Source organism: Rhododendron vialii, chromosome 13a (genome assembly GCF_030253575.1).
Source record: "Rhododendron vialii isolate Sample 1 chromosome 13a, ASM3025357v1".
Lineage (NCBI taxonomy): Eukaryota > Viridiplantae > Streptophyta > Magnoliopsida > Ericales > Ericaceae > Rhododendron > Rhododendron vialii.
Window position 1 is genome coordinate 6,979,960 of NC_080569.1, and position 26,973 is coordinate 7,006,932.

The following is a 26,973-nucleotide window of genomic DNA, read 5'->3' on the forward strand; positions in this document are numbered from 1 at the left end:
CATCTCTCTCAAATCATTACTACTCTCTTTAGTCATTACCATATTTTTCTCTCCATCTATTATCAAAATTAAACTAAATTAAACTCCCAATCAAACAAAGCTTATAATTTTGACTTATCAAGCCAAAGAGGCCCCAAGTTATTTTGACTTGGTCCAAACTACCATGACTATAAAATGTACTCCTAGTACTAGTTCTCAAAAGTCAAAACTAAACCGATGTCTAACCCCCATGGCCCATAGGCCCCAGACGGCCAAGGCCTCGATGTCAGTCGAACGTTGGGCGACGCCCAGAGATGCACTCTTTAGAGCATTCGCACCAGATTCTATAAATTTTGGACCAATTTACACCTTAAAAAGCTACTTTATTACTTTAGCTGCCCATTTTTAAAATATTTACTGTATCAGGCTCTTTACTCTCACTCTCTTTTCAATTAAAATATTCAAACTCACCCAAACAAACACACGGAATTTCCAGGATGGATCGTGTTTGCCAGCGGTGACGGAATTCCTCGGCTATGGAGGAATTATTGTTTATATAAAAATAAGGATAAAAAATTAGGTGATCTAATTTTTAATCTGTTTGAACTAGTATGAATATCTTCTTCTTTTTTATCATTTTATCTTAAAGAGTCATAATTAATTTTTGCCTCTAAAACTTTCATAATCAAGTTTTTGCTCTACAGGGTCCCAAATAAAAGCAAATACTTAATTATGAGAGTCCTAGAGATAAAAATTAATTATGATCATTTATGATAGAATGATCAGAAAAATAAAATTTTTGCACCTTCAGGGCTCAAAAATTAGTTAAGGTGGGCGCAAGCTGATTCGAACATCATATTATCAGAAAAGATTTTATAGAATAACAAAAGACTCATTTGTGGGTACAAATTAAATAGTAAAATAGTAGATAGTTTGATGAACAGTGGCTCTTTTATTCTCACGAGCAACTGTAGCAAAGTTAATCAAATTGCACAATAGCGATTGAGGAAACGAGACTGATGCAGTAGAGTTTTGCCCCTTTTGCTCTTTATTATAACTTTCAATGAGGAATAGCGATAGTGGTGTGGATGCACTTATCACCGTATCCAAACACCAGAAACCATTACTAAAATTGCTCTCCAAACACGGACTAGGTTTCCCAACACTTCACTTCCCCTCCGACAAAGCCTGCTCCCAAACCTAGTAAAATCCCGCTCGTCACCTCTCTCCCTCTCTCTGACTCTCATCACCTCCTTCTGATCTCCACCGATCGACCAGGAGAGAGAAAAACCAGAGGGTTCTAGCTTCAGGATATTCGCAATCATCCCCAAACCCAGGCTCTGAATGGCGTCGAAGTTCGGCATGGCCGGTGGCATACCGGAGCGTCGGGTTCGACCAATTTGGGACGCCATCGACTCACGCCAGTACAAGAATGCTCTCAAGAGCTCCGCTTCTCTTCTGGCTAAATACCCAAACTCTCCCTACGCTCTCGTAAGTCTCTTCGTACTCATCTGTACATGCAAATCCAATTTATTCGGCTGTATACACGAGGTTTCGCAGTGATTTAGATGAATGCAGCTGAACCGTTCGATATAGTCAGTGCGAGAGGTTTTTTTTTAAGTGGAATTGACGCAGTGTTAGATTTTTAAAGGAAACAACACAAGAAGTTATGCAGTGTTATTTTCGTCTGATTCGAATTTCCAAACCCTAACTTTGTGGTTTATGGTTTCCAAGGTTTCAAAGCCACCAAGCTAAGTATAATTTGGCTATTTCTTTCTTTCTGTGCATATGTAGTTGTAAGTTGTTATAAATATTGGGTGTAACTTTTGTTGAATTCTATCACAAGTGGCAGAGTAACCTTGCTGCCACGATCCACTGAGATTTAGCTTCTATTGCTTACCAAAGGAAAAAAAAACATATATTGAATTCACTACAATGGAGCATACAATGGAGCATTAGGTTTAGATAAGAGGAGTGTGGAATTTTTACTTTTTATTTTCAACACGCCACCTTGTGCTTACTTGCCTTATTGATCGGGTTCTTGGCCTATTAAGCGTATCTATGTCTAGTATGTAGATGAATATGTTGTAATCTAAGCTCAAGGTCGAGCAGGGTTCTCATTTTTTTGTTTGAGTATAATGCAGGCACTTAAGGCTCTCATTTTGGAGAGGATTGGTAAATGTGATGAAGCTCTGTCTGTTTGCTTAAATGCCAAAGAGCTATTATACACCAGCGACTCCATCTTCATTGATGATCTAACTCTCAGCACGCTGCAGATTGTATTCCAACGACTTGATCATTGTCAGTACATGTACTACTTTACATACCTCCAAAGTGATGAATTATATTTGTAAATACCAAATAATATATTTATAAGCGGTTTATGTTGGCAGTGGACATGGCTACTAGTTGTTACGAGTATGCCTGTGGGAAGTTTCCAAACAATTTGGAATTAATGATGGGGCTTTTCAACTGTTACGTTCGCGAATACTCTTTTGTGAAGCAGCAACAGGTTGATGGCATCTGACAATCAGTAATTTTTGCCTTCTGTATGCATACGGATTCTGCAATGTTTGGGATAAACCTTATTTGAGTTTCATTTCTTGGCAGATAGCTATCAAAATGTACAAGATTGTAGGTGAAGAAAGGTTCTTGCTTTGGTCAGTTTGTAGCATTCAGTTACAGGTGAAGCCTCCCTTTCCTAAAGTGTTTGTGCTTCCCAGTTTGCAATGGAAATTTTGGACCCATGAGTAGAGAAAACTTATGATTTACTAGTAATTGCTATCTCTGTGGTTGTGCATCAACGACTGAGAAAGGTGGATCTTTATTTCCAACAGGTCGTACAACATCAAATGATACTGAAAGTGCAATAAATGTTACTTAAATACAAATGAAACAACTGCTTAAACTATTGCTTCAAGTTTTATCGTATTAGTTATCCTAATGGTAGAACGTCACTCTTAGTTCTCTGTAATTTCAAAAGGTCCACTTACGATGGTTGTGCAATCCTTTGAGCCTACTTGCATAGTTGCATCTCTTAGGTTATTAAATATTTTTTCATTTAATCGGAAGAATTATTTTCAATATTATGACTTTCTATAACTACTTTATCCAGCATTTTGCCCTGACAAAATGCTGTCATTAAGAAAACAATTTTGCTAAGAGTAACAGCACTATAATTGCTTTTATAAATCTTGCTGTCAGTTTGCCATCTGTCAAAATCTCACTCATTTCAATCTTTTTTGTTTCACTGCATCATTTTATTCTGACTTGTTTGTTAACTGTATGATGTTCTTTTCTTGTTTCACCTTTTTGCTTGATATAAAAAATGCAAAGAGTGCTAGCCGCGCTCCATTTCTTTAGCGTTTTCCTTTTTGTAGTTTAGTCAAAACCCATTTTATTGAACTATTTCGGAACTAAAATCCCCTCCATACAGTTTGATCATTAGATAAGCAAGTAGCTTTTTGATCTTTTAATTACCTTCCAAAGATGGATGAAATAACGTTACCCATGTCTGTGTGACAAAATGCAAGTTTGTTAGATAGAAAAAGTTGGTGAATTTCTAGTCCGTGGGTTAGAAACTTGCCGTGAAATAAAAATGTAAACTTGTATCATGGGATCTAGAAAGAGTAAAAAGATATTATTGGCTCTTTGGGAATTATTAATGCTAGAATGTTTGTAGACACGGATAAGAGAAATTTGTATGCAAAAAGTACGCATGGACCATGATTTATTTTCATTGTACCTTCTAGCTTTTTTAAGCCATTGTTCCCGAGTTTGTGAAGGTCTATTGCTAGTTCGTTATGTTAAAAAATGCACGGTGCTTGTTTCAGGTTTTATGTGGCAATGGTGGAGAGAAGTTGTTACTTTTAGCTGAAGGTTTGCTGAAAAAGCACATTGCTTCTCATAGCTTGCACGAGCCAGAAGGTGCAATTTGTGTTTCTTTCGGGCCTTTCGGCTTATAATCTGAAATCTGTCTGGTTACTGTTGTATTATTTCTGTTAGCTCTTCACACTAAATGATGGAATCTCTTGCAGCTCTTATTGTCTACGTTTCTCTATTGGAACAGCAATCCAAGTTCGGTGATGCTTTGGAAGTTCTTTCTGGAAAATTAGGATCACTTATAATGATTGAAGTTGATAGATTACGGATGCAGGTACTTTATGCAGCTTTCTTTTATCTGGTGTCATCCATTAATTAGCAAATAGGCACCTGGAGTTAGTTCTATACATGCTAATGACTATATCTCAATTGAGTGTTGCTATAGGTACATACACTCATGTACATACATCACGTACATACGCACTTTAAATCAGTATCAAGTCCGACAAAAAAGATCCGAGCCCCTCATTTTGTTCAGAATAGTTTGTTTATGATTTATGTGAAAAATTAACTCAAACCCGATATCGGTAAAAGCGTTTACGAAACATTCGCTTTTGCTTTAGAATCCAGGCCTGAATTATAGAGCAAAGTTGGATGTATCGTAAACGCCTTTACCGATATCGGGTTGAGTTGATTTTTTACGAGGACCGTAAATAAACTATTTTGAACAAAATGAGCTGTTCGGATAATTTTTATAGGACCCGAGACAGGTCTAAAGTGCGTATGTACGTGGTGTATGTACATGAATGTATGTACCCATAGACTTTCTGATCTCAATCTGTCATGCCAGCATACTTGTTTAGGCATGTCTTGAATATTTGAATGAGAGGCTCCAGTTCGTCACCAATTCTGATGTGTGCTAACATTTCATTACTTAACAACTGTCCGTAACAACTTCAATGGCGATACATTTTTCATTATATTGACTTATCCAGCATAGCGTTGGTTCAGGATTGATTTGTAGGTATCAGAAGAACATTTAACTACCTGTTCTAGCCATTTTATGGCCTGTAGGCATACCTTGTGCTTGTAAACATTCAGCGGCATAAAAATGGTATTTAATTCGTAAACTGGGTATCTATGATAATTTCATCGAATTCCCACGAATCATGATAAGCTTAGAAATAGCTCCACAACCTTACTTTGTGCAAGACAAAGATGTTTTTTAAAGTAAGCAACTGAGTACTTCCTGTATGATCAGATTATTAAAAGCAACTGCTCTTAATTGTATTAAAAGCTGAAATTCTGCCATCAATTATTTGGGTTGACTATAAAATCATCTTAGGTAAGATTTTCTCAGTGCCTCTTGAAGTTATACAAATCCGAGAACTAACATTTGATCTCGATGATATTCCATTTTTTCTGCGAGCCTATGTTTGTTCCAGATGGGGATCTGAGTCCAGAGGAAATGTAGCATCATGGAGTTACAGACAGAATTTAAAGGAATTTTCTTTATGGGATATTAGATAGGATTTTACGGCCATTTACATATTGTCCTCCTCTTCTAAAAGCTGTCTTTTTGCGGGACAAGTAATCCGGAGGGCCTCAATGGATTCAAAAGAAATTGCCAAACATGGGATTGGTATACGAGATATTTGTTTAGCTTAAAACAAACATCGCCCAAGGCTACAAGGCTCAAAGGTGGCATCCCAAGAAAGAGTAGATCTTGAAGCGACCGGAGAAGAGAATGTCCAAACAAAGGGTAACAGACCTTTTGGTGAGAAGTTGTCGCCCAGTACCTAAAGATTTCACATCCGAATATCTGATGGATCCATACCTTTTTGTTTCCTTCAATTTCAATAGAAGTATTGAAATTGGGTTTTGGCTAACAAACAAGCTCATCTAATGACAAGTGTGTCACCTTGCATGATGGTGGTACAATGTTCACAAATGCTGGGGGAACCTTCCGATTTTAAGGGACGTGTGAGATTAGAGTTTGGTTAAATTCTTTATAGGTAGAGTTTTACTCGGAATTGATCCGTTCTGTTATTTAATCTCATGAGAGCAATTCTTTGGTGTTAAGGTATTATGTCAGAAGTTTCTTCTTGCTCTCCACTGTGAAATCCTCTTACCTCTCATGGTTTTCCTGTAATTCACCGTCACGTGTCAACAGCCTTTCATTTGTACTCATATCCAATAGTATACAAGTCCTAGCCTTGTAATTCATTTATGAAGTATTTTTGGTTTAGTTGCGGATTAACAAATTTTCTTGGAAAGAAATAGAGGTATTTCAGATGGCAGAGTACCTAAATAAACATCAGTCACTTCTACTGCCCCTATCCTCACTATATCAATATCGATTCGAGAAGTTCGTTATTAGGGTGGGTTCTGTTACAGGAGAAAAGTTGAAACCTGAATGGGTTTCTATAAGGGTTTTGGTTTACGTGATTGCTCTGCTCCGCCCTTACGTGCATACGGGGACATGACTGAAAGGACATTCTATTCTATAGATTACCTCAAAGCTATTACTTATTAGGTATAGCCATTTCACATTCTTATTTGCTTTCAATTCCACAACCATTTATTTCTAGGTCTACTATGAAGCTTTTATGCCCAATGGAATATCAAACAGAAGATACTTTCTGGTGTCTGTACAGAAGTTGCTACTTCATTTCCTCCACAACCCGTATGTGATAAAAATAGGCTTTTTTGGGCTAAAAGATGTTAGGGAACTCAAGTATGTGGAGCACGTTGAATACCATTATCCAGTGGTGCTATGCTGGATCTGTTATGTTTCAACATTCAAATTTGCTTCATTCTGTGATGACTATATTGTCATGGAAGATCTTAATTCTATACGTTGTTTGCTTCTTATAAACTCGTACTCTTTAACTTTAAGTTGACAGGGAAGGCTTCTTGCTAGGGCAGGTGATTACGCTGCTGCTGCTGATATATATGAGAAAGTTTTAGAACTGTGGTAAGCTTGCAGAAGTTGCTTTGTGATTAGTATAGCTGACATCATCTATATTCTTACTTGGTTTGCTTGGTTTTACTTTTTACTGCATCTTCCTTTTTTAGTTCTTTAGCTTTGAGTCTCTTGATTGAGCAGGTTAATAAGTTACAGAGCATTCTGCTTCTCTTCTATTGATTAGTCTAGCAGTTGGGTAATAATTTAAGAGAGACGTATTCAACAAATGGATTCTCATTAAATTGTGGGGGATAGTTGCCAATTACTATTCAGTATATTGCGTATGGGTTAAATAGGTTGGATGATCAATAACGGGCTTTTAGTCTGACGCCCTGAAAAAGAAGAAACAAATTGTTGATGTGTCAAAAAATTGCACAGAGACCAAAAGAGCCGCTAAATAAAGCCCCAAAAGCTCTTGGTAAACCGATTCTAATTAGTCCAAGCATATGCCTTAATGAAATGTATATAGCCATGTGGCTCAGCATCTCACAGATGAGTTGAGATTCCCGCATTTACTACATTGACATTTTCATGTTCTGCGTGACATACTAATACAATTATATGGGTTCTCTATGGGATCCTTCCTTAGACAGTTCTATGAGTTGTGATCCTTGCAGCATCTTGTCCACATTCTTTTATCAATGATTTGGGTTTCTTGCATTGCATTTATCTGGACTCTTGATTCCATCGTTACGCTGCTCTTTCTGATACAATTAATGGTACATTGGTACTTCTGCACATTTATTGTCAACCATTAATTTGGTTTCTTTCATCTGGCAGCCCTGATGATTGGGAGTGTTTCCTGCATTACTTAGGCTGTTTGCTGGAGGATGACAGTAGCTGGTGTAATGGTGATCCTATTCATCGATCTAATCCATTGGACTGCAAGCTTTCCCACTTGACAGATGAAGTGGTGCACATTTTAGCTTTTCCATTATGACTCTTGTAGTTTGATACAGTTTTTCCCTACAAACTTTTCTGAATTTCATTTGCGTGACTTGGATGTGCAGTTTGATGCCCGTATGTCAAATGCATCAGCTCTTGTACAAAAGTTACTGGCTTCTGCTAGTAATGATGTCATAAGATGTCCGTACTTGGCAAATCTTGAAATTGAGAGGAGGAAGTTCTTGTTCGGAAAGGGAGATGATGAAAAATTAGTAGAGGCATTGATGCAATATTATTGCAGGTATATTGCAACTTTAAATCCTTTCAGGAAAATAATTTCTTTTGCTGCTTATAAAAAAACAGTCCCTCGTATATATTTCTATTTCACTCTGTTAATATGTGTAGTCAGTTATGCTATTGTATTGAATATTGATGACCATGTACATATCTTGGACCTCTTGGTCTTGCAGTAACTTGCAGCCACTATGGGTTGGCTGAGAAAAGAAGTGTCCGATTGATATTTACTAAATTCGAACTCTGTTTAATTGGTGCATATAAATCCGCTGTTTAATTTTTGTGAGGCTTAGCTAAATTGTCTGTCAGTTGGCCTTCTTTACAGTCATCTGTTCTTTCACCAGTCAATAATTATCAACCCGACTACGGCCACCGACAGTGCACACCCCGGCACGCGGGGCAGGGCCCACTGGGGTCTTGCACTGATGATCCGAGCCATTCATGCCTTGTTTGGATGACATTTTGAAATTTTTTTTTCCAAAAAACACTCATTACCCATACTTCCAATCATTACTCTCATTTCTTTCCAATCATATTCTCGTTTCTCTCTCTATCTCTCTCTATTTATTATCTCTATCCCTAATTATTACTCTAGTTTCTCTCTCCACTCATTACCCAAAAACCAAACTTAAAAATTTTCAAAACTCCATCCAACAAGGCATCAATAATTTTAAATAAATCGAGTGGGTCCATGAAAAATCAACTTAATTGGATATGTGTAGGTGCTCGATCCAATCTTGCAATTTTTCATTCAGGATCCTGAATTTGGATGAAAAATTGGAAGATTGGATTGAGCACCTACACATCCAATTAAGCTGATTTTTCACAGGCCCACTCATTTTTTTTTAAAATTATTGAATGGCTTGGATCTTCCACGGGGGACCCGGAGTGGGCCCCGCATGCTGGTCTGTGCACCGTCGGTGCCCTTAGCACTTTCGAATAATTATTTGATTTTGTAACCTAGTTATTTTTGTCCAACAGTTCTAGTCTATTGATTATTCAAGATAGGCACGTGGAGCATGTGCTAGGATTTTCTATTTTGCTTTGTATAGTACAAGTGTATGATGCTTAATGTGCAAATTGATGCAGGAGGCTTCGACTTTTTAGTAATTTTGTTTTCTTTGTACAGGTTCGGTTACTTGGCTTGCTTCGCTTCTGATGTTGAGGTGTTTCTTGAAGTTCTACCTCGTGATAAATCGACACTCCTTTTGAAGATGTTAATGGAAACCATTGAACCTCCTGCAACAATGCCGACAAAAGCGCTTGGACAGTCGCTAACCCTTTTGAAAATTCAAGAGTCTGTTGGCAACTTCTTCACTCTCTCAGCAAGAGGTATGCCTTTTAGTTAATCGTGTGTACAATTTATGATATTCTTCACATCAATAATGGATCTTCTTGTCCTATGGTAAAGTTATCATGCCCTTGATTTAGTGCTAATACAATTAATCCTTAAGCCCCGCTGCTAGATTTAAGCAGGTTTGTTGCAACTTATTTTCTGCCCCCTCATTAACTTCTTGTTCTATTGCTTGGCCTTTGTGTGGTTTCGAGTCTGTGAGAATTACAGATTTGTAATTGTTTGTTACTCAATGAACGCTCGGAAGGAGAACACAATTCCTCATATGGTGTGAATTTTTTTTTGAACAGCATTATATGGTCTGAATTTTCCTGAGGTTTTTCTTGACATGGTTTCTATTTGTATAATAACTAAATTTAACTAAAAGTAAAGAGACAGGTGTGCAGGATGTTGACCTTTTTAATTCCTTTGCGGCAAAAAAGGTGAAAATGTGAGGGAAGTAAGTGCCCATAAACTATAAATAGACTTAATGTACCAGAGGCTCTGGCCAAATGGAAATTAATGCGTGCTTACTTTGGTAACTGGAAATTTCTTCACCCCTTGCATCATCCAGCCAAGAAAGGAGAAATTATCACTAAATGAATTTTATTGGATTGCCTTCTTTTTTTTCTTTGTTTTTTGTCTCCCCTTCTGTTCTGTCTTCTATTTTCTGCGTGACTATTTCCTAATTTTGAGTATACCTTCTCAAAAGAGGATTCCGAACTACTTCAGTCTTCCTCCTGTCGAAAAAATCTGGTCAACTACTCGTCAGTCATTAGTCATTACTATACGGCGAATTGGATAAATCCTTTCCAAAATCACACCCCTTCTGGCTTACCTTGTTTTGCTTTTACATCCATCCTCAGAATTTCAGTGGATATTCCCTGTAGATCTGAAGTTCTAGATCACCTATTCCATGTAGTTGTGTTTTGGAGTTTACTTCTTACCAGTTGCTCTGCTGCTTTATTTGCTTGTTATCATCTTCGAATTTAGCTTTACTGTTGGTACAAAGGGGAAAAGAATATGAAAAATGCACGGGACAATTTGCAATATCAAGGTTTTTTATCCTCGTGCACTTCGCCCGTAGAATATTGACTCCAGATCTCCTTCAGAACTTGGGGACATAGCTGTACGAATGGCGGAAATGTACTGTAAGAACCTTCCACTTTCGAAGGACTTGGATGTGCAAGAGAGTATGCATGGTGAAGATCTTCTGTCTATGGTGGCTAACATTTTGGTTCAGGTATGCATCTTATGTTTGCGAATATTTGGAACTTATTTTGTTGCAATTTCCTGTTATCTTTTTTTTGTCACATGGGATTGCTAAAGTCCTGTTGTCAGGTTGCTTAGAGTATTCCTTTACATCTAGTGTAATTGTGTTCTTAGATTTTAGGCTTATGTTGACATCTTTAAATCTGCTTTTTGGCCATAGTTATTCTGGCGTACTAAGGATCTCGGCTATTTGGTGGAGTCAGTTATGGTTCTGGAGTTTGGGTTAACTATACGGAGGTCAGAAGTTATTTTCTTATTTCCTGGCTTTGCTGTCATTTCAACCATTTATCGGAGTATTGTCTCAACTATTCGATTGCTGCTCTTTCTTGAATAGCAGAAGGGATGTGGTTTTTCATTTAATTTTGTAATAGTGATCTAGATTCCATTGAAACTCTGAAAGTCAAGGTCATATCAAGGATTTCTTTGTCAGTTTGATCATTTGGATCTTCACTTTATAACATTGTTCAGTTTTCAAGACCCATCAACTTATATGTTAGCGATAGTTCTGGTAAAGATGAGTCTATTGGCAGATAGATAATGGTATAATGATTTAGGAGATTGTCCACGTTGTATGTATAATTTATTTTAACTCATATACGAGCTTAGATACCACCGCAACTACTGTGTTTGTTTTATGACCATGGAGAAAATATCCATTATCCTATCTATTTGATGCAAAGAAAATCAAGGATAGATTTCCATAAGAGTGATAAATCCCTCAAATGGGAATTCAAGGAGCAAAAACTCTCAAATATCTATTATCAATATATCAAAAGTTACCTAATGAGCACTCTAGACTCCTATTTATAGACCCTCTACTACAAAGGACTCAAAATGACATACATACCCTTAAATGACGTTGTGTGGGCTCCTTGGAAGCAATCTGATAGGCGAATGATGCATTAGCACTTATCATCACATATCCGCACTAGGACATATTGGGCTTGTTTGATTTGGGTATGCAAAACCCCTGCACATGGTCCCCAGTACATTATCTCTCTCTATCTCTCTCCACTCATTACTCTTAAAAACCTCCCTCAAAACCCAAAACGAACAAGGTCATTATGAGACTTAAGTGACCAGAGCTTGAGCAGTTTTCCTACAGTGCGGTTCATTTGCAGCCCTACTCTTGCGTAGTCGTCTAGGGAAGACTGGTTGATACGATGCCTGGTTGACGAGTGTCTAATAGGCTGACGTCAACTGTGGAAGTGTCCTATTTTGCCAGACTAGCTTTTTGTGGGATATTATGCTGTGTGCACTGCTGACTAGTAGCACTATCATGTATTTTAAAGTGTGTCAGTGTGAGTTGCTTTTCTCGAAGGTGGTCTGGTTTCTTCAGTATCCAGGAAATTTCCTCAAAAATCGTGCTGAATAACTAGACTCCCAGTTTGAGTTTTTGGTGCAGAAATAAGATAAGCCTTTTTGTTGATCTCTTGCATAATGCTTCAAAATGAAGGGGCTTCTTTTTGTCCTTTTCTTCTTGCGCATTTTCTTTGATCTGCTGGTCCTCTACATCTGCTTGATTTGCATGATTAGGAGCATCTGAACATTGCATTCTGACTGACATAAGCACTTCAAAGCATACTCCCATCATGATTGTCTATACAGTATACACAGTGTTCCTATTATTAACTGTTTAGAGATCTTCATTGTCTACTACATTTTTTTTAGAGGAAATAAATGATGCTTAAATTTGTTTGCCAATCTACCATTTTGGTGGCTTGCCATGATAACCTGTTCAAGAGATTATCTTGATGAATTTATATCCAAATTGCATATCATATCAGCAATGTTGTATTGTGGCGAATAAAACAGGGGTTGATGTTGGACCCATACATTGACATTTCTCTTCTGTTTGTGGTATAGTATATGAATACTAAATGATTTATAAGCCAGGAATTATTCCTTCACTAATTTCGTCATTTATAATGTTAGAAATTTGTTTGTGGAATAACATGTATAATGATCGTTTTTGCAGATATGTATGGCAGTACAAGATTTTATTGTTGCACTTGTATTCTCATTGGGGCGCCCTTTCATTAGCATATCAATGGTAAACTTGGTTCTATTACTTGACAACCTTCATTTTGAGTTGATGAGATTTTTCTTTCATTTCATATACATCTATTCCTTTTATCTGCTATTGCTAGTTACATACAAATGCTAGTGCCTTGACTTTTGGATTTCCCAGCATCTACTTGTTTAGGTATGATATTGACTGTTCGTCCCCTGTATAGGTACAAGTCTTTGGACGTGAAGAATATCTTGCTGGAAACTGTTTCCCATCACATATTACCCCAGATGTTGATATCTCCCCTTTGGGTAGATGTAGGTGAGCTATTGGGGGATTATCTGAAATTCATGGATGAACACTTCCGAGAATCTGCCGATCTTACGTTCCTTGCATATCGTCATCGAAATTACTCAAAAGTACGTGAGATAATTTTTGGTTTTTCTTTCCTCTTTGATGACATTTTGTTTATGGATGAGATGATATATTTATTGTTTTATCAGGTGGTAGTTGAAGCAGTTTCTTGTTTGGCGTTGCCTTCTTTTCACACTGAATATAGCATCTAGATATGGTCGTACTGTGTTTCTTCTTCTTCTTTCTATTTTTCTTGGAACTGGTTCTTTTCACACTTAATTTAGCATCTGGATATGGTTGTACCGTGTTTCTTTCTTCCACTATCAACTTGTCTCTTGGGCTTTTTGCTCCTTTTCCTAATCTTATGGTCTTTCTTTCTCTCACTCATGAGTCACAAGCCGTGCACAGACACACTCATGCTTGCATCCAAAAAGAGATCTAATCTATATTAAGAGATGCTATGCATTCAGGGACTTGTTTGTGGTGTTTTGTCCTTGAGATATTATTGTAGAAGTTAGTATGACCCGTCGAACCATCTGATTGCTGCTTCAGACCTAAAATAAGCACTGGATTCTTCACTTTTTGGGGCGCTTAAGAGACTATGTAAATGTGAAATGGTGCCTTTGAGATGGCGGTGCAACCCTTGTACACATCACATATTACAGCAAGACGACATCTGAAGGAGGTGGTTGGGCTCACTTTGCCTGGAGATGGTCGGTATGGACCAAATGGTTTCATTCGTTATTATCTTCTTCTGGAGTGTTCACTCAATTTTCTTTGTTTTCTGGAGGCCAAACCTCGTGTTTGTGTGTGTTGAGTGAGGGTGGGGACTCGGGGAGGCACAGATTAGGAGTGCACTATTGCAAGGAGTGGAGTTTTGCTTTTGAATCAAGTAGGTTCATTTGTAATTGAAGTTTACTTGCTAGAAGGGTCAAATACAAAGGAATTGTTTTGGGTCCTAGGTTGTTGATATCTGGGTGGACAAAAGAAAGGAATTCTTTCACCTTTATTCATATGTGATGGTAAATGGGAAAGATATTTTGTGTAACTTTTCAAGAGGTATATTTCTGGTAGTAAAATGTCTGGTTGCTGGATAACGGTGTTGGTCAGGATTGATACTTTCAGCATTGGACTGAGAGAAAGCTACAAGTCTATAACCCCTTGCCATTTGTTTTCAGAAAGTTGTGCAGGGATCCTCTTCGAGAAAGTTGTGCAGTGTCAAAGCTATAAGCTATAAGTAAGCTACAAGGCTATAAGCTTTGACACTGTTCTCCTGTGCTTAGTATCCCGTAAGTAACCAGGTTGCTTTGGAGGACTACGATTCCTAAGGCAAGGCTGTTCCCTTGTCCTTGTTGTTTGTAACAGAATGTGCCCGTAGCAGATACCAGGCTTAATGTCTTTTCCTTCACCACATATCAATATTGATTCCTGAAGAGTGTGATAACTTAGGACAGAAAGGGTGTGATACTGTGATGTAAAGGTGTTACACAAGCTGGGATGGTAAGTGGCGAGTATTTGCCAACCGAAAAGGAAACAATCTTCCATTTTTGTTTTTGTATTTTTACTTTTGTGTGCTCTGCAATCTGCATTCAAGGGAATGTTAAAAAAAAGTTTCTTCCATTTTTTTTCCTATGCAAAAAAGGAAAAAGTCACAATTTGAGTTACTATTGCTAGTCTAGCAGATTATCAAGATGGGATGCAACCGTGATAGCTTCAATCTATTCATCTTAGGTTATTGAATTTGTGCAATTTAAAGAAAGATTACAACGCTCCAGTCAATATTTAATGGCAAAGATTGAAGCACCAATTCTACAGCTAAAGAGGACTGCAGATAACATTGAAGAGGAAGAGGTATTTTTTCTCTTTTATGTTTCTCCAATGCTTACTTTTGATGCCCTTGGTTTTATTGTACGCGTACATGGTTCACTTAAAGTTCACATTTGTTCATTTTCTTCTAGATTGTCCTTGAAAGCTTGAAATGTGGAGCTGATTTTCTCGAGGTCTCAAGTGAGATCGGAAGCAAATCTTTGACTTTCAATGAGGATTTGCAGTTTCGGCCTTGGTGGACGCCAACCTATGACAAAAATTATCTGTTAGGTTGATATAATTCCAACTCTTTGATATGTATTATTATGTCAACACAGATATTTGTGTCTGACTCTTGATTTTATCTCCCCCATCCCCTCCCCCCAAATTATAGTTTTTTAATAAAAGAAACCCAGGGTTCATCTTTAAAGTTGAAATCTTGTTTCCTTTCTTTCTGTTAGAATTGGGCTAAATAGCTGTTTATCCTTGATTGCAGGACCATTTGAAGGAGTATCCTACTTTCCAAGGGAAAGCAAGGTATGGAGATTTAGCCCCTAATTATTTACATTAATTTGCTGGTTGGTTTTTTGATGAAGCATAAGTGGGAAATTTTAAAAGACTTCATCAAAATTGAAGTAGGAGCAAATTACTTTTCTAAAGGTCTTCTTCCAACTTGTTAGGATGAATTATCATCTTTAACTTTATGGAATCTATGGTAGGACTGCTAAGGTAGTCTATCAGCTGCATGAGTTAAGGGAGCTTGAGTCCAATTGGAAGAGTCATCATGCTATTCAGCCGGTAGATGGCATTAACAATTCTGCATCAGAATTTTTTGTGGAGATTGTGTGTGCGCACTTGTTTAGCTTTAATTATAGGCTTTTTATCTTAAGTGGAGTGAATTTTTTGTTATTGGTGAGGTGATGTTATTCATACGTGGATGTGCTTTTGTCGAGGTCAAAAACTAGAAAATAAACTCACAGTATCTATTCTTGTGAACCCAATTTTATTATATTTTGAACCCTGTTGCTGAAATCCTAGATTCCAAACAACTTACCTTCCACATTGAGATTCTGAGAATTTCATTTTATGTATTATTTCTTGTCTGTGTATATACGTGCGCTCTGCACACAATATGTTCCTGAAATGCAACTTTTGTAAACACCAATGCCATTTGAGTTACTGTTAATTTCATTGCCACCTATTTTTGAAATCATCCTGTTTGCTTAGTCCTTATGTTTTGTGGCAGCAACAATATATTAAACAAACTGAAGCAAATGTGCCAAAAGCCGTTGAGAGGAGATCCCTTCTTCCTCGAATGATTTATCTGTCTGTGAGGTCTGCTTCCTTGCCGCTCAAGGAAAGTATTGAAGCTAATGGTTCTGTGTTTGACCCTAAGATCTCATTGGAGCTACAGATTTTGCTGGAACGCTATACAAAATTCTTGGGATTCTCTTTCCAGGATGCAGTAGAAGTGCTTTTTGCGATTTCAAGTGGCAGGAAGTCTTCAGAGGTATCTACCATTTAGATTTTTTGTTTGTCTTAAGGCCTTGCCATTGATTAAATTAATATATCTTTGCTACCTTTAAAGGCAGACACTTCTAGTTTATTTTTCAACCGAGGAGGGTAGTATTTTGGAGACGCATATTACTTGTGCTATGTTCCAGTAACAAAGGTTAATTGCCTGTATACGCAAATTGTAGCCTGCTTGGAAGTACGTTCTCTGTTTGTTTGTCCGGATCAAAGCATGGGCTCAGACTATAAATATCCCAGTAGAGTACATATCTTGTGTTTGCTTGGAACTTATGCAGTCTGGGTTAATGAACTGTTGGATAAAATCCTTTTCAATAGCATTATTATCTTATGAGATTATATTTCTCTTTCACTAGTAGTTCAATCAAACACGCAAAGCCAGAAATTTTTATCCTAGCGGTTAAGTTCTTCTAGGCATTCCACCATGGTGACAAGAGGAACTCCACTATGGTGCTTACTGTAATTCATTTCATTGGCGTTTTAACATGGCGAAGTTGTGAATCAGATATGATTAGTTACATTAGTAAGTAGGGCATGTGAAGGCGTAGGTTCACATATGCCAAGAAATCAACAAAAGAATGGGTAACCATGATGAGTGCCAGCTTTCTGAGTTTGTAGATTGTCTTTGTTGTTTTCTAAAAATTTAAGCTCTTTTTGCGCACGGATGAAAATTGGTTTGAAAAAGTCCTTTTTATTTGACAGGCATTGAGTTCACACCTGATTGACTGGATGAACTTTGCCGTGTTTTGGAATGCTTGGAACCTGAGCTCAAACAAGCTTGGGCCAGATAAAGATGCATGTAGGCCCGGTACTTGGCACATTGTGAATTCTTTGCTAGAGATTTATATTCTGGAGAAGCTCAGATCCATTGGACCCTTAGTTACCTCTCCCGGCTGCAGTCTACCTTTGTTAGTGCAATTGGTTACAGAACCTTTGGCTTGGCATAGTCTGATAATTCAGTCTTGTGTCCGTTCATCTCTTCCATCTGGAAAGAAGAAGAAGAAAGGTAACCCCACAGAACTGACGAATTCCCAACTGTCTCAAGGAATCAGGGATTCGATCGAGTGCATGTGTGCTGTATTGGAGAAGGTTGCGAATTGGTTAAAGGAGCAAATCAAGATGCCAGTGGACGGAAACGTGGAAATCATACTTTCCTCAATTCAGGTGAAAGAACAGAATGAGGGGCCTGGAAAGGTTTTGGATATTCTAGAAACTTCAATCTCATCCATGAATGATTTAGAAGTTGGTCATCGGATCTCTCAAGCATTGAAGTCTTGGAGTTCTGCTGACGTGGCGAGGAAGATAGTGACTGGACATTGTTCCGTCCTGTCCCAGTTTCTCGGGATCTGTGAATCGAAAGTTAAATCTTTGCAGGGACTGAAACTGCCGATATAGAAAGTTTGAAGCAATCTATTTGTGGTCGCGCAAGTTGTTCCTCGATTTGACTTTCGTGTACTTTAAGTTACCTGATTGGGTTGAAAATTGGGAAAGATGGGTTTGTTCTTCTTCTTGATCTCCTTTCCTCAGAATGATCTTGTGCCGAAAGGCTACGCTTTGTGGGATCTGGTTGAGTGCTGTACTCTTTTTTTTGGAGGCTTGTTTATTTGTTCTCTCTTTGGGAATGGATTTTGATTCTGTTCCACAGTGTACACAATTGAACATGTAGTTTCTTTTTTGAGCATGTTTCCCTGTTGTTCAGGGCTGTAACATTAATTCTTTACTCATAAATTTTGGCGAAATGTATCATTCATTTTCTTGTTCATCGATGATGTAAAATTGATAAAATTTACATGTTCGTGGGGAGGATATTTGTTCATTTCGTGTTTGGGTTTTCTATGGAGCTAGCCCTCGCATTATTTATTTGTTGCAATTGTTCTCTCTTCTAGTGAACAGGATCTACTGATTTGCTCGCAGACTTGTCTTTCCCTTTTGGCATAGGTAATAGGGTCGACGTTTTCTGGATATATTCTGGTATATGAAGGTACATAATTTCTATTTATGTTTTCAGAAGGATTTCTTCTCTCTCGTGAGTTAAGTTGCAGCTGCGATGTCAAATTTTTTTTTTTTTTTAGTGAAAGTGGTGACATGAGAATGTGCATAAATATTTGCTTCTAGTACCGGTATTACGTTAAAAAGTACTTGACTTATGAGCAGTTGGGGAGTCAATTCTTTTTTTGTTAAGATCAAGTTAAAGCTTGAGCACGCCTGCTTTCCAGCATAAACCACATGTTAAGAAACGAAAGTGTTCAAACTTTATTTGGAGGGATATACAACCCCTTATTGTATATCCATGGGAAGGTACGTACTTTTGTCGTCCCAAATTACGTTCCATGCAGAAGTTCGGAGCGAATTGGGTTGGAAGAACCGAGATCCCCTGGCGTGATTTCCTTGTATAACCATCATATCGAAGGAATGCAGCTTTATCATGGTGCCATTTTGATCGATGATGCAAGGTGTCCGCGTTTTATGATCTAAAACGTAGTATAAATTATACGTATAATAAGAAAATAAGGTAAATAGGACATCAATAGACATATCAAGGACAATCATAATCTTGACAGTCTATATTTCAAAATGAGGGTTGTTTTCTTTAGCCAAATTATATCTCGAGTTAAATAGCCCGTCGTGTCGTCCCGAGGTTATTTTCAAAATGCTATTGTAAACGGCAGTCAGCTAAAGGCGAAAGACAGACGCGTTCACCTTAGTCCAACAAACCTAAACCAAAATTCAACACCCTCAATAACTAATCAGCCTCATGTTTCAAACACTGGATTAAACAAAGCGAAATGCGAAAAATATGGTCCCTAAACTAAGCTGACTTTTGAACTGATCAGTTGAGAACTTGACATAAACTACAAAAGAAAATGAAAAAAATGGTACTATTTCTACTTTTGGTACCTGTTAGATGCACCTCCTAAGATTGAATGCTTTGATTCTTAAGCTGACCAACCACCCACTATCAGGCTAGGTGTTTATGATCCTAATTTTCTATATGTGGATGTGGTATAGTTAGCGATCGATACTGTTTAAGGCCAAGAAATTCCAGTTCTTTTGCAACCTCTAGAACTTATTTGGGCAAAGTTCACTTTGACCCCCCCGGTGGTTTGAGCCATGTGCGGATACACTCCATATGGTTCAAAAGTGTGCAAATCAAAAAATGAAAACCTCATGGTCGAATCGAATTGATTGGGAAGTAAATTTTCAAATTTAAATTTACCATTTTATCAAAAATTAGATCACTGAGTTATTGATGTTTAATCGAGTTGATTTTTTTTATGGAGATGCTCTATTCTGTGATTAATACATTATGAATGACTCAGATTAAATTTTGGTAGCAAAAATGTATTTTCCTCTTATATTTTTTTTCAAAATTCAAAATTCTATTAATATGGATGAAAAACATAACGGTAGGGCGCAAACCAAAGGGGGTCAAAATGGATTTTGCCCACCTTATTTTTTATTTTTTATTTTTGGTCAATCTATAGAAGATTTTGCCGAACTTATTTCTTTTTTTTTTTTGGCAATCGATAGAAGAAACTATTTTACATCAGATATAAAGTACATAGCTCAAACTCGGGATACTACATCAATTGTGAGACAAAGAAAGAAAGGAAAAACCCTCTAAGGAAACAACACCCACACGCAGGTGGTAAGACTCGAACTCCTGACCTCTTAGTGAGATACAAGAATCCTGGCCAACTAAGTTAACCCCAGTTGGATAACTTATTTCAATAAGAGCAACTTTCATGAATCTGCATTCACCCCAGAATGGTAAACTTGGTATCCTCATCAACTTTCATAAAAATGGCTTTTTAGCTATCCAATTACAGACTACTACTATCTTCGTCACAAATCAACTTACAAACCACTTGGTAAATCGATGATCCGATCACATTAGAGTACCCTTTAACTTGACTGCAAATACTCAAATACGTATCTCAAATGTTGATTTAGATGCAAGGATGTACGTAGTGGGTGCACCAACTCCTATTTATTGTTTAGACTAGGCGTCCTTTGAACTTTGATCTCATTGTTGACTCCTACTCTAAGCTCCTAAAAAGGCCTAAAATGTCTCCCCCTCCCCAATCAACCCATTCTTTTCTTTAATACTACTAGCTTTTATAATTCAGTAAAGCCACATTTTCTATGCTTCCCGTCCACTTGATACAGTATAAATAATGGGTCACATTGTTAGACTGACAGAAGCAGATAGGAAGAAGAGAACTTCGAAAAAAACTAAAGATGAAGGCTTACACAATATGCATGGGAGTTCTTCTCTCCCTTGCTGCAATTGCTTCTGTTTCAATTGCAGAGACTCATCACCACAAATTTGTGGTATGTCTTCTTCCTCTTTTACGGACTTAACGACTTCGTTTATAATATGCATATGTATATTATATAAGAGTTCTCATTCTTGTGTTTTTTTTTTTTTGGGGTGATGAAATAGATAGAAGAAACTACAGTGAATAGGCTGTGCGGTACCCACAACATAATCACGGTCAACGGGCAGTTTCCGGGGCCGACACTGGAGGTTCGGAACGGAGACAGTCTTGTTGTTGAAGTCCTCAACAGTGGTCGTTACGATGCCACCATCCACTGGTAAACATTCTTGACCAACTTGAGTATACACAAGATGAAATAAAGCTCATCAATCAATTGTGCCTTTTTGTAGCATATGACTAGCATTATATTACATCACACACTAATTATTAGTACAAACAGTACACACCAATAATTTACATCTTTAAACAGTACACATCAATAATTTACATTTTTAAACAGTACACATCAATAATTTCACCATCTTCCAAAAAGGATGACATGAGTACTATTTTTATTTTACTCATACACCACACAGCTGGTCTGAGCACATGGTTGTCACTCTGGATTATCTGAACCACTGCTTCTAGAATAGTCTTCAGTTCTATTAGTCAAGTAATATTGTTCCAAAAGATAGCGGATATTTTGGCACCATTCTTCAGGATAAGTATCATTGAATTTCAGGGTGTAGTAGGGACACTGGATCTTGGTGCTCCTCTGCACCGAGATCCTGTGTCCTTATTGCCTCGTTGCACTATCAGTCGCATGGTGTCAGATGTATAAGCTCAGTCAATTATCCCTTTTGCTATACAGCCTTGAATAGATTTCCCCACATTGTGTTGTCACGTGGGTAATTTAAACTGGCATCTAACTAATGGAATTATCAGGCACGGAATCCGCCAGTTGCGAAACCCATGGGCAGATGGCCCAGAGTACGTGACGCAGTGTCCGATCAAGCCGGGGGAGACTTACACTTACCGGTTCACAATCGAAGACCAGGAGGGAACTCTTTGGTGGCACGCTCACAGCAGATGGCTAAGGGCCACTGTTTACGGGGCACTCGTCATCCTTCCTAAGCTGGGCACCCCGTACCCCTTTCCAAAACCCAAGCTTGAGATCCCCATTCTTCTTGGTAAAATCAGTAACAGTTCTCATTTACAAGTTTTTCCCTACTAATTTTGAGTAACTGATTTAACTGTCGTTTGCATGATGACTTCGAACAGGGGAATGGTGGAACAGGGACCCCATTAGTGTCCTCCAGCAGGCACTTTTCACTGGGGCAGCTCCAAATGTGTCTGATGCATACACCATCAATGGTGAACCCGGTGATTTATACAGTTGCTCCAGTCAAGGTATGGACAACTGAGAAGAACTAATAGTGTTAATTCTGCGTACAGTAATTCCGAACCACCTTAGTATCCTATGTAGTATTTTCGTAGTGTTCAAAAATACTACATAGGATGGGTGGAGTGTCGAGCTGACCCAGCTTTGTCGGTGTGTAAGAGTTTAGCAGACAATGTCGCCCCATCAAACTAGCATTTAAATTCCCTGTCCCCCAAAATGTATGCCGCTTTGTCTAGATGCACAACGTCGCCCCATCAAACTAGCTTGTAATTCTCCCTCCCCAAAAGATGTATGCCGCTTTTGTCTTAGGTGCACAACGTCGCCCCATCAAACTAGCATGGAATCCTGTGTCCCCAAAAATGTATGCCACTTTTGTCTTAGGTGCACAACGTCGCCCCATCAAACTAGCATGGAATTCTCCGTCCCCAAAAATGTATGCCGCTTTTATCTTAGATGCACTCTCAGCCGTATGATTGTCATGAAATTCTTGTTTTTGAGATTTTCACTGATAGTTCATTGAGACAGGGAGACATCATTTTTTTGGTTCGGAGGATCCTTGGCCTTTACCTTGTCCTCGTCCCCATTTGTTGCTTCTTAAACCACGACTGTGAATGATAGAAACTGACATAAACTGAAATCCAAAACAGGTACTGTGAAATTCTTGGTCGAATCCAAGGAAACAGTTCTCCTCAGAATCATCAACGCTGCACTCAATCAACAACTCTTCTTTTCACTAGCCAACCACAAGCTCACTGTGGTTTCCGCCGATGCCGTTTACACCAAGCCCTTCGCAACCTCAGTCGTCTTGGTGGGACCCGGTCAGACAACCGACGTCCTCTTCACCGCCGATCAAGCCCCAGGCCGCTACTACATGGCAGCCTCAGCATACGCCACCGCCCAAAATGCGGCCTTCGACAATACCACCACCACCGCAATCCTTGAATACAAATCGGCCGCGAAAGGGGTTTCCTCAAGACCAGTTTTGCCACAATTACCGCGCAACAACGACACAGCCACCGCCACTGCATTCACAACGCAATTCAGGAGCCCTTCGCAGGTAACAGTCCCCACTCAGATCGACGAGAGCCTGTTCTTCACCATCGGGTTGGGACTTGTCAATTGTACCCCTGGACCCCAATGCCAGGGGCCCAATAATACCCGTTTCGCTGCTAGCATGAACAATGTGTCATTTGTGCTCCCTAGACAGACCTCATTACAGCAAGCTTATTACCAAAATATACCCGGTGTTTACACTACCGACTTCCCAGTGGCTCCACCGGTGAAATTCGACTACACGGGCAACGTCCCCCGTGGATTGTGGCAACCGAGCTTCGGGACTAAGCTTCACAAGATGAAGTTTGGTTCCAGCGTTCAGATTGTTTTGCAAGATACAGCGATTGTCTCGACGGAGGACCACCCCGTTCATCTTCATGGGTACCATTTCTACGTTGTTGGACAGGGATTTGGTAACTTCAATCCTGGAAGTACTGCATCGTTTAACCTCGTTGATCCGCCGCAGAGAAACACCATTGATGTCCCTGTTGGCGGATGGGCCGTTATCCGCTTTATAGCCGACAATCCAGGTAATGCATCGAGAATCGATTCGCATAATACACTCTTACTTACTTCTCTGTGTACTGTTCAAGTTTTTATCTTCCAGCGAAATATTTTGAAATAATCTTTTGCTGTGTTCAAAACAGGAGTATGGTTTATGCACTGTCACATAGATTCTCATCTCGCCTGGGGTTTTGCTATGGCATTCATCGTCGAAAATGGATACGGGGAATTGGAGTCTGTTATACCTCCTCCCGCTGATCTGCCTAAATGCTGAGATACTCAAACAGAGCACAACGATTATCCGAATCAGAATTTTCATCAGCCCCTAGTTTTATGAACACAAAAGAAAGAGCCTGTTCTTAATCTCATTTATTAGAAGAATCTCATTCTGCATTTCTGCAGTGTAGTTGTTTTTTCCTTTTCTGTTACTTGCGAAGAACCTTCTTCAAAGTGGTTATCGATTTGTACCAATTCATATGTAACATGGCTTTCTAAGCATAGCATTGCTAATGCGTAATTATTGCCAAGCTAATGCGTAATCTATTTCCAAAGAAGCAATATCAATCGATCATTATCAAACGGACTGCAATCTTTTTCTGTCAGTGAGGATCCACGAGAGCTCTTTCGACTTCTAATAGGTCATGAATTTGCTCAGAATAATTCTCAACTATTCCATACATCACGCTAGATAGATATCATATTCATGGAAGACGATTCACCTTCAAGATGCCTTGGTGGTAAAATGGTAGACATGCGAGACTAAAAATCTCAGTACTAAAAAAATATTTAAAAAAAAAAAAACGAAAAAGAGAAGAACTCGTTTTAAGTAACTAAACCCTAACTCTTTATTGCAAATCAATTGAAAGCCATTGTCAAGCAGTCTAAAGATATGGACATGAACATCAAATGATGTTATTATTTATATTCGTCGTTATTAATTCTACAATCCAATCTCTAACAGAACATCATTGCCTTACAAAATCATGTACTTTGGGTTGGTGCTGTGCAGTGCTATGCATCTCCGAGCCGTCAGATCGTGCATCCAATGGATCGGATCTCATCTCGGCAACCAACGATCGAGAGCCATTTATTGCCGAGATGAGATCCGAGCCGTCGGATGCACGATCCGATGGCTCGGAAGTGCGCGGAATGGTGGTGCGCACACCATTGCACAACACCATCCCCCAATTACAAAATTATATCAAAACTCTAGGGCACGGTCTCCAATAAATTATCTCTATCTATTTGTCTTCACTCATTACACTTAAAAACTTTTCTCAAAACCCAAATCGAAAGAGGCCTCCAAAGTATTCAAGTAGGAGAGACAATAAAAATTCTTGGGTCAACAGGTCTGGTGTTTCCTTGGTAGGTCACCTAATTCGTTGAAACCAATGGGAAGTCGTAGAATTAAGCAATGAATTTGGACATTGGAAAGAATCTAATCAAACTGGCCCCATTTTGACAAAGATTTTGAATGCTAATCAGTGCCCTGATGCAGTTAATCTTTTAAAAGAACTAGTTATGTGGGGAGCAAGCTTAATTATGCATTCAAGCCTACTTTATTTTTTCCAAGTACAACAAAACCTGCTCTTGACTCCTCCTACCAAAGATATTAAATTACCTTTTGTCGCGTATCTCATACGCCACAGGCATATATACATATACATTTCGGTTCCTATCCACACCACTTATCATCTGTACCTCTCATTTTCTAATCAATTTTTAATGATTCGAACTGTTCAATGTGTTTAAAACGTGATTTTATGGGTATCCATGAGAAAAAATATCAAGAAGAGCTAGATCCGTGCAGTTTTTCATAAAACAGTTTATGTCGGCATTTATGAAAAACTGCTCAAATCAAAAGCCCTTTCAGGTCATTTTTTTTGCCGATTTCATTAAGATATACTTAAAATCACGTTTTAAACACATTGAACGGTTCGAATCATCAAAATTTAATCGAAAAATGAGAGATGCGGACGGTGTCTTAAGGGGTGTGGACTTGAACAGCCCTGTATACATATATGTGTGTGTATACATATGCATGCAAGAATCTGTATATATCTTCACTACTCTGATTCCTCGTCTAGATTTGTCTACCACAGGGTTCTAAATTGCAGTATCGGAAACGTAATGATAGTGGTGGTATGACTATATATTGACCGATATTGGTCACCATCGGACAATATCCATCGCACAATATCGACCTATACATAGGAAAATAGTGGTATTAGAGGTTCAAAATCCCGTTACGAAATGACGGATACAATACATAATAGTCATTATTTAAAACCCTGATCTACTGGCTTGTTTGAGCTCCTTTATTAGTACCTATATAACTTTAATAAAGTTCAGGTTTGATCAACTTCAACTCAGAAACAGTAGAAGAATACCTACACAATTGAACAACTAAAGTTAACAAGAAGAAGACAATTTTTAGTGAAGAAGCTTATTTCGTCCACTTCCCCCTCTCAGCTGATCCCCTCACAAATCCAAAGTCCCAGCATCGTCTACTCTGTAATTTTTTGTTAGTGTAAAAGTGTGATCCAAATGCATAACTACCCAGCAAAGTTTGTAGTTAAAAAGTACAAAGAAAAAAAAAACACTAATGTCGATAATGTCAAAATCCTTTTTGTTCCGGCCAAAACCTTTTTTGTTCCTGCCAAAACACTCACGGTGTATTTTTCATTTCATGACTTAATTGTCATCCACTACTCCACTTGTTTTATAAAAATGCCCCTTCAAAATTGAAAGCAATCCTTACAGGGAAAAAACGTGGCTTTTTTGCATAAAAAATGGAAGGGAGAGCCAGGGGGTATTGTAGAAATCCAATCAACTGGTATAGCTCCCTTTAAATAATGGGATGACACCCAATGGGCAACCCCATTACAATTTCTAGGGACCCAAGAGAAAGAACAGTGAATTAACGAAGCAAGGGTCCTATTCTCTTCAATAGAAACTGATATGTAGTTCCCCCAATTTTTACTGTGTTTGCGTCTCTTTTTGAAAAATATTTTTTAAAAGATTTCTCTTAGATTCCAATCATTTCTCTCTTTATCTCTTTCCACTTATTACCCCTATTATTTTTTCAAAAAAAATTTCAAAAAGTGTTCCAAACAAAGCATTTATCATTGTCGTCAGAAGCTTTTGACCGTAGTAGCTTTGTTGGAATGAAATTCTTTTTTTTTTTTTTTTATCCGCTGTTGGAATGAAATTCAAAACTTGGGTTTTCCCGATAGCAAGATGGTGTCTGTTCAAGCCCTAAAAGTTCAAACTCTATATAACAAGCGATGACGTCTGTTCAAACCCTAAAGTTATAGTAAACAGTAAAATATACTACTAATAAAATTGGGGGAGCTCAAATAAAGAACAAGTAGTGGATAAAATATTTCTTTAATTATTACCTGATTAAAGAATAGAGCAATAGATTTGTAGGGGATTGCCAAGTGAAAACCCAAGCCAAGCTCTGTGCAGCCTCTTTCCGTTCAAGCTTTGATGGGT

The 26,973-nt window shown here is 38.3% G+C and overlaps 2 protein-coding genes across 4 annotated transcripts; both read left to right on the forward strand.

The window, feature by feature from the left end:
* The first annotated feature begins 1,087 nt into the window (after positions 1-1,087).
* On the forward strand, positions 1,088-18,070 carry LOC131314259 (N-terminal acetyltransferase B complex auxiliary subunit NAA25). Of its 3 annotated transcripts, XM_058342782.1 has the most exons (19): positions 1,088-1,470; positions 2,124-2,280; positions 2,373-2,491; positions 2,590-2,664; positions 3,813-3,906; positions 4,017-4,135; positions 6,708-6,778; positions 7,550-7,682; positions 7,780-7,955; positions 9,078-9,280; positions 10,394-10,524; positions 10,714-10,790; positions 12,532-12,606; positions 12,791-12,983; positions 14,650-14,769; positions 14,877-15,015; positions 15,221-15,261; positions 15,971-16,234; positions 16,957-18,070. In XM_058342782.1, the coding sequence occupies exons 1-19, from the start codon at positions 1,324-1,326 to the stop codon at positions 17,647-17,649; spliced, it is 3,027 nt and encodes a 1,008-aa protein (XP_058198765.1). In that variant the 5' UTR covers positions 1,088-1,323; the 3' UTR covers positions 17,650-18,070. The 3 variants fall into 3 exon arrangements, with proteins under 3 accessions (XP_058198765.1, XP_058198767.1, XP_058198768.1); XM_058342784.1 differs by lacking the exon at positions 1,088-1,470 and having other exon boundaries at positions 2,158-2,290; XM_058342785.1 differs by lacking the exons at positions 1,088-1,470; positions 2,124-2,280 and having other exon boundaries at positions 2,386-2,491; positions 2,594-2,664.
* Positions 18,071-20,440: 2,370 nt separating this feature from the next.
* Positions 20,441-24,031, forward strand: LOC131314263 (laccase-13-like). Its single transcript, XM_058342789.1, has 6 exons — positions 20,441-20,589; positions 20,702-20,853; positions 21,462-21,706; positions 21,798-21,926; positions 22,566-23,501; positions 23,619-24,031. The coding sequence occupies exons 1-6, from the start codon at positions 20,497-20,499 to the stop codon at positions 23,747-23,749; spliced, it is 1,686 nt and encodes a 561-aa protein (XP_058198772.1). The 5' UTR covers positions 20,441-20,496; the 3' UTR covers positions 23,750-24,031.
* The last annotated feature ends 2,942 nt before the right edge of the window (positions 24,032-26,973 follow it).